This window comes from Parambassis ranga, chromosome 16, assembly GCF_900634625.1.
Source record: "Parambassis ranga chromosome 16, fParRan2.1, whole genome shotgun sequence".
Taxonomy (NCBI): Eukaryota; Metazoa; Chordata; class Actinopteri; family Ambassidae; genus Parambassis; species Parambassis ranga.
In genome coordinates, this window is record NC_041036.1 from 8693751 (window position 1) to 8702076 (window position 8326).

Genomic DNA, 8326 nt, shown 5'->3' on the forward strand with positions numbered 1-8326 from the left:
GTAGTCTTGTGAATGATGTTGGAAACAAAGCTGAGCAAAGCAAAGCAAAGGTTTTTGGTTAATTAACTTTTACCAGAATTACTTTTATTTCCATCATAGGTCGGTAAAACTAAGAAAAATGAAAAAAAGTTGCTGTTAGGTTATCACAGAAAGACTTAATAATTTAGTAGCTGAGTGACTTAACTTTGGACAACACATTCGCAAAGACAGAGACCAAGAATGACTATTATTACGTTTTCCATAGATCCTACTAATACTAGTTTAATTCATGAATCTCAAAAGTAGTTCTTTAAAACACCCTGATCATACAGATATCCATGTTTAATCATGTGGAGAAGTCGCATTGTGAATCTTCATTTAGTATGAATGTAAATATTTGATAGGGTGTGAGTGTTTTTAAGGAGTCCTGTCATGGAGGTTCAGTGTCACTGGCAGAGGCCGATGAGCTGCAGCAGCAGGAGGAACAGTGACACAATGTCCAAATAGAGGTTGAGAGCAGCGAACACATACTCTTCAGGAGAGACTTCATACTTCCTGTGTTTCCCACCCACGATAAGCTGGGTATCAAACACCAAGTACTACAGGCAGACAGACAGAGATGAGATGCTTTAACAATGTGTGATGAGAGGGATGGTTGCATGGGCAGTATTTCCTATTTCAGAGAGATGGCACTGTGCAGATAAATGGCTCCATATAAATAACAGTCAAGAGATGTGTGCAGCTGAAAATAAGTTGTGACTTGCTGCTGACAGCCTGTTCAGCTCAGTGTGCTGCAGCGGTTTGTTCCACCAGCTGACGGATGGGTCACAACATTTGCTGTTAATGCCAAAAGGCACACGGAGAGGTGGCTGTGAAAATGAAGCCCACCGCTGTTAAGCAGTGCATAATTGAAATGAAAGGGCACAAGGACATCAGAGTCTCTCTTTACACTAACTACTGTGCTGCTGGTGGAAGGGTGCCTGGCCTCGGGATCTACTGTAGTCTTACATCATGCTCTCATTTGACATTAAGGCTTCTTTCATGATGTTTCCTTTCATTTTTTGAAAGGTCATCGTTCTGTGTTGCAGAATTTTCTGGCACATTTGACTGTACTTACCAAAGAAAACAGCAAGGTTCCCAGGCAGGCGTATGTGATGTAAACATACTGTGAAAGAACAAGACACATAATCAGCAGTATACTTTATATTGTATATTAAATATCAGTAAAATGGTACAGCCCCATGCTTTAATCCAGCGCATGAAAACACGAGCATACTTTTATCATCTGTTCCATTCAACTTGTTCTGTAGAGTAAATATGACGGGGTGGGCTGATAAAAGGTAGACACAATATGTTTCAAGAGAGCAGCTCTTTTTGGCTGCAACTCTAAAGTCAATATTTCTGTAAAACCCGCTGGGTGTTTAAGCCTCACAGGCGAACAGCCGTCACAGTAAACAGCAGCGCACGTTTGAATGTGTGTGAGATAAGTGTAACTCTTCTGAGAGCTTTGACTTCTTTACAGTCTGGTCAGCACACAGGTCAGAGAAAGAACATTGTGAGGTTGAAAGCGATGTACACCGCTGCTGTTCACCTCAGTCCTGTTCTCACTGCAAATGCATGTAAACACAGCAGCCCCACAATTTACCTGTGATCGGAGGATCGCACAAAGCAATGCGAATGACACGAGGGTCCAGGCAAACACCCACAGGCTCCCACTTAATCCAGTGAAGTCCCACTGGTACCAGAAAAGGGAGGAGGGGAAGGAGAGAGAGAGAGAGAGAGAGAGAATGTGATGAACTTTTCAAACAAACATCTTTCATTTGTGCTCATCATCCACGTAAAATCCAGGGTGCTCAAGGTCATCTGCACAGTAGTGCTGCCAGGCGCTACAGATCACCTAATGATAAAAAACACACATGAAAATACAAACGATTGTGGATATAATGATCCTAGATAATTATTCAACAAGCCGCAACACCAGCACACAAAGGAGGAGGAGGAGGAGGAAGGGGAGAGTGGAGGTGGCCTTTTGGCCTGCGTGCCCTTTTCGGACTGACAGGAAAAAGATGGCGCCAAAGAATCAGTAACACTGATTACCTGAGGCGCTATGATCTGAACATGCAAGGTGGTCTGTGTGACATTTATTTCACAATGATGGAGATCACAAAGCTCTTTGTGAACTGCAGAGCAAGAGGTGCAAGAGACTACAATATGAAATCGTAAAATAAAGCGTCTGTGGCGGTGGCCAATAAAACTGTTTTATACCGTGAAGGTATGGTCACTTTTACAGCACAGTATGCTGCCTGTGGAAACCTGATGCTGCTCCTTTCTGCTGCAGCTTAACGAGGAGCTGAGCAGAAATATTTAGACTCATCATTAGACACCTGCTCGCTTGTTTATCCAATATAAGCAGAAATGGTTACACCTTCAGGTACGACTTGTGACACATGTGAAATCCTACAACATTTAAAGGCAATTAAAAACTCCACAGTAAGCATCTATTTAACTGTTTTTCACCCTGCTAGCTACGTGATAAGTGTAATTCTGAATATGAGCCGTTTGTTGAGAGTAACCGCACGGACACTTTTGCAGATAATGTCATAGACCTTGTCAATCTGACAGATAACAGGGACCAGCCTTCCAGACCTTAACATATCCTGCAGGTTCTCTTTGCCACATTCCAACTGATGACCCTTCCCAGGTGTTGCCCTGTCCTCAGGGCCCTGGGCCCTCTGGCTGGTTATATGATCTGGGTTTTAACAAGTTTGCTGTATTGCAGTTTATGGTAAAAAAAAATGGCTCCAGCTTATTTCTGAAGTCAAGAGGCTCAGCCTCAGCATGACAGTGGCCTAAACTGAGGTTTAACTCTGGACATAAGGAATTAACTTGACTGACAAACACACTGACCTCAGCAGTAATCATAGCTCTGCCTGCACAGCAAGTCCTGTAAGAGTTTTCAAACCTTTGCTGGTGCATATAGCCAACACTGCAATGAGAAAACCCGGCCAGCAGCCTGGCTTAATGCGTTCCCTCTGACTGCACAGGAAACACAGCTCGGTGTACGGATGTTTACCACCAGCTGCACAGCTAAGTTGTTGCAGTTTATGAAATTTCACTTTTGGCCGTGCTGCGAACTGAGCTCGGAGCGTGTGGCAGATCTTTACCTTTGACTGCAGAGCGAACAGACTCAAGGAGAAGGACACCAGGGCTGTTGCTCCCACTGCCCACAGAACTGCTTCAGCTGCAAAGTACCTGCAGACAGAAATAACAAACAGATGTTCAGAGGGGGGGACAAAGCAGCCTGTATTCACATGACCAACCAGTCAGCATGAGGAGCTGATACATAAACAGTGGGGCTTTCCTCCATCCTGACAGGAAACAATACTTCCTTAGAAGTAATGTGGAATTAAACAGTATCATGTGTCTCTGGCAGATCTCTCCTGCAGGTGCACTGCGTAATATATCGCCTGCTCTCATTACCTATCAGCTTTAGGTATAGTAACATCTTATAAATATGATAATGTATTATTGATAGCCAGGCCAGCAGCAGGCACATCACCAGAAAGACATTTCTCACAGATGAAAAAAGGTGATTTGTGTTTACACAGACATCGCTACACAGAAATTGGTTTTTAACTTCTTGCGATGCTTCAGATTTATCTTCAGCTAAAAACCCTAAAAACTTTTTTTCTTAGTTTGGTAAGGCAGCAACGTTGATGGCTTCATTGCCGTCATCAGATATGGATCAGTTAGGATTATTATTGTGTAAATGAGCCGACATCAAACACTCACACCGACACGGATCCGAGCATCAGGCCCTCTGCAACAGTCTGGGAGAGGCAGAAACAAATGGAAAGTAAACACATGACAAAAAAAGGCAGGTGTGGTGCCACTTTAATGTGATGCCTCGCCGGTTGTGCCTGTACTCACAAACAGGCTCAGGGCAATAAAATTGAGCGGGACTTGACGACGGAGGTTGACACAGCAGGATAAGGCCAGAATGAGCACCATCACCGCTGCCCTGTTTCACAGAGAATATAGAGTGTGTCGTAAATAGCAAAAAAAAAAAAAACAGGGACTGTGTTCAATATGTGAATTCACAGAGTGCATTTTGTATGCGTGTGTAGCTGACAGCTTCTTGGACTGGGCTTCAGGCCGGGAACGACAGTTTCTGATTTACCATTATGGATTTCCATGTGCGACATCATTCATTTAGGATGGGTGAGCTGGTTAAAACAAGAATGTGTGCTTCACATAGACAGTGTTTTTTATTTTATTGCTTACATCATGGTGTAAGAAAACCAGTGGTTGGCCCACGTCCATCGCCTGAGTGTTTCCCTGTTTGATAAGAAAAAGAGAGAGAGGGAGGGGTGGAGGAGAGTGTTTAATAGAGCTGCCATTTATTCGATAGAAGCAGTATAATGAATTTATTAAATATTAACAGAGGACACAGCATTGTGCACATGGGAGCCGAATACAATTTATGAAAATAAATTACAGTAGCTGCTTTTCTACCACATCCATTACACAAAACTTTAAATCTACTGCAGGCAAAACCGCTCCTATTCTATGCTATCATATCCACCCCCTCACACATTCCTAATGATTTAAGCAGTACTCACATTTCTGTGAGGGAGTACTAGCTTGTCATGATAGGTGCTGCTGCACACTGACAGACTATAGATGGATGTCTAACATGGATTCATCTGTTTTTTTTGTGAGGGTCTCACCAGTAAAGAAAAGCACAGATAATCCCGACAGTCACCAGCAGCTGAATCATCAAGGTCAAGTAGACTTTTCTTATAAAGCCTGTTCAGAAAAAAAACAAAAAGACACAGACACACAGTGAGGCAGACAGGAGGACAGACAGCAACCTGTCAAAGTGAAGCCGCCATGGAGGTGGTGTGTTGTTTTATGCTGCACAACATTTCAAAGTGATCCTGGTTTCACCACACCTGCATCTCATTCTCTCATTTCAAAATGATTTGTGTTGTGTGGGAGCTGAAGAGCTGAGGCAGGGTGCAGTACAGATCAGCCAACAATTTTCAATTCAAATCAATTTCAAGAAAACACCACAAAGCAAATACAAGAGTAAATATTGTTTATCCCCGCTCGGCTCTGACCAGGCAAACACAAACACATTCGTTTCTCTCGCCTTCTATTTCTCTCTCTCTGTTGATTTAGCTCTCACCTCTTCGTATAGTGGCATCATTGAAGGCGCTATCCTCCATGCCGTAAGAATACACAGGTGGAGATTGACTGTGCTGCTTGCCTTCTCCAACTGCTGCTGGGTCCTCAGGATGGACGATGTTATCGTAGGCGCCAGGAGGAGAGACCACTGTGATGTTGCCATTTCCAACCTAAATCAGCAACAACACAGGAAGGTCAGATTACACCGACACACAATTCCACTTATCAACATAAGAAACACGTTCAAATGAGTTAACAGCATGACGCAGGAGGGCACCGTACATCCACATTCATAGATGATATTCAGACAAAGAGAAATATCACTGTGCTTATTAGAGCCATTCTGCCTTCGACATAATATAAAGTACACAGTGCAGTATGCACAACATTATGTATATAACAGCATCACATGTGCTGCACATACATTTCCAAGGCCACTGCTCCTTTAATTCAAAATGCTTTATATAAACACCACTGCTGATTGTATTTCTTGAGAAATCTCAGGCCTCAGTGTTGCGCACCACGTCAGAGGAACATGCGGTTCAATCCGCAATCCATCTTCAGATTGAATAATCTGTTTTTGGAGACCAGGATGTCCCTTGTCAATGTCCGACAGATCCCATCTCTAATTAGTAATCAGTAATGACTAATCAGTCACTAATTCATTTGGTGACTGGTGACCAAATGTTTGGAAATACTTTTTGTCATATCTTGCTCCCACAACTGATTTATTTTCTGTCATAAATATTGTTACAGTTTTATTGTCACCATGTCCTGACTATTGGAACTAAAGTCCTCTCTTTCCACACACGTCACCGAGTGCTTTGTCATCTTCTGAAAAGCTTTCATTCTTTCCTTTGTCTGTAGCTTCTTTGTCTCAAACCCCATGGCGAGACCTTGATTTGTAAAAAAAAAAAAGAGCTCAGAATACAGTAGCACTCCGGAGGGATGAAGAGATGACGAAGGTCTCTTTGTCTTTTTTTGCTGCATTTGTGTTATGTATTGAACAGGGTACTGACCTGGTAGCTCATCCCTGTATAAGAACTTTGTCCATAGGCCTGAGGGTTGTTTGGAAGAGGGCGAGGTTCACCATCACTGTTGGCAGTAGTCTGGTCCATTCCGCCAAATATGATCAAATCGTTGTGTCGACTGAGGCGCAGAAGTGACAAGACATAAAACATCAGACATGCAGTAAGTTATGGTCATGGTGGAGACACAAAAGCATCCTTCTGCAGGCTGTCAGTGCTTTCATCATTGCTGTTAAATTGGTGTGGAACAAATAAACGGGCAATTACAAAATGATGCATCACACAAACACAGAGCCACCCATGACTAACATCCGTAATTACGGCCTTAAAGCTTTATTTAATAGAGTATGTATATTTAATAGCCAAATAGGTTGCGTTTAATTGATCTCAGAGGATATTCAGCTGTCATCAAGAAAGACTGGCTGACAATAAACTCAGAGATTCTATTTTATACTTTCTATCGCAAGGACATGAAAGCAACAAATTCCCTTTAAGGACCATGGGTTTGTATGAATCATTGAAGAAATGAAGTCAGAATTAGCTGCCAGATGATCAATGCAGCATGATGTAAAATTCAGTACAGCAATGTCTGCAGCTAAGACACACAAGTCTCCAACACAAGCAGTGCGCATACATACATCTTAGGGGTAAAGAAGAACAATATTGATCTCATAATCGATGATATATTTACAGTCATGGCAGTAATACATCATTTGATATTCACATTCCTCAATCCTCAGATGGACAAAATAAAGAGGTATGAAGTAAACTTTGTTTCTGTTTGCTCACACAGCCCGTAAGGTTTGAACATTCATTCAGAGATATGATGAAAGAAGCACGTTATACTGTCTGCCAATTTTTCCAGGTTTTCAAAAAGTGATCCATGGCTGTTTGACTACTTTTCTGTTCACACTAATTCGTTAATTACACCTTCAATCCATTATTATAATACATCTTACCTCTGCCTCTGCTGTGGCAGCCTGGAATCTGCTCTGTTCCTCTTCCTGTAGTGTTGGTTCCCCTTCAGGGCAAAGTCTACCTGCTATCAGTCAGTTCCCACAGAGACAGGACTTTAGCTCCGGGGGGAAAGGATGTATCCTTCATTAGGCTCAATGGGATATTCAGATGAAAACCGTCATTAACCCAGTGAAGCTGGTGCTTTTTTCACTTCACATCCAAACAGAAAAACTTTCACACGCATTAATAGGGATGGGTTTTCCATTTCCATTTCCTGTAATGATACATCATTAGCCTGCTGTGCATGATAAGCCTGTAACATTTCATCTTGCTTTGGAGCACAATGGCACCCTGTGAAATCCACAGTCACATGGACTCTCTGCTTCACCTTGGTTACACATTGATAGCACCCTGCCCATGGAAACCATCCGGAGAGATGAATGAATTATGTATGCCATCAATCCGGTCTATACAATGGGATTATGGATATTGAGTCACATCGAGGAAGAATAGGGAAAGACATGAAAATACACAAAGTAATGTAGGTCAATACAGTCTTAGTGCCTCTCTGTGGAGAATTGCCACCGCAAGGGTGAAGACTTTATCCATGATTCAGGGTAAAGGATGAAAAAAAAAACAGAAATATATTGTAATTCTACCATCTTAGCCTTGATTACATGTGATCACAGCAGATATGATGTGTGTTAATGTGATATTTAGGGCAATCACATATCTCATGATGAGATATTTAACCTCTAAATGGCATTCTATAAAGAAGCCCCATGTGTAAACACTCATGTCTGTCTGTAGGTGTTATAGATTTAAAGTAAACAGAATGGCAGTATAATGGTACAGTTTAACTGTATAGTAATGCATTATAAAGATAAGATGATTTCTTAATCCTGATACTTCACTTACATATAGAAATTATTTATACATCAAGCTACCACTGGGGGGCAATAGTCTCCTGTGCTTCTCCTGCTAATTGCAGTGATTTGGTTGTGACTCTCCCCTCTTCTCATGCTGCCACCTCCCCACACCCAACCAGCAGCATCAAATCCTCCAGAGAGCTCTCTTAAACAGGCTGCCTCTTCTTTTTAACTGCTGGATCAAATCCCTCACTCCTTTCACCTAACATGTGATCTTTTTGTTTTCTTTCAAAGAGTTTCGGA

General features: G+C 42.1%; 1 protein-coding gene across 1 annotated transcript; it reads right to left on the bottom strand.

Moving 5' to 3' along the window:
* Positions 1 to 67: 67 nt before the first annotated feature.
* Positions 68 to 7408, bottom strand: LOC114448017 (protein lifeguard 1). Its single transcript, XM_028424626.1, has 11 exons — positions 7157 to 7408; positions 6189 to 6318; positions 5171 to 5339; positions 4710 to 4788; positions 4264 to 4317; positions 3910 to 4000; positions 3772 to 3809; positions 3144 to 3231; positions 1625 to 1714; positions 1097 to 1144; positions 68 to 578 (listed from the first exon to the last, which is right to left on the bottom strand). Exons 2-11 carry the CDS (start codon positions 6285 to 6287, stop codon positions 426 to 428), a joined length of 909 nt encoding a protein of 302 aa, XP_028280427.1. The 5' UTR covers positions 6288 to 6318; positions 7157 to 7408; the 3' UTR covers positions 68 to 425.
* Between the last annotated feature and the right edge of the window lie 918 nt (positions 7409 to 8326).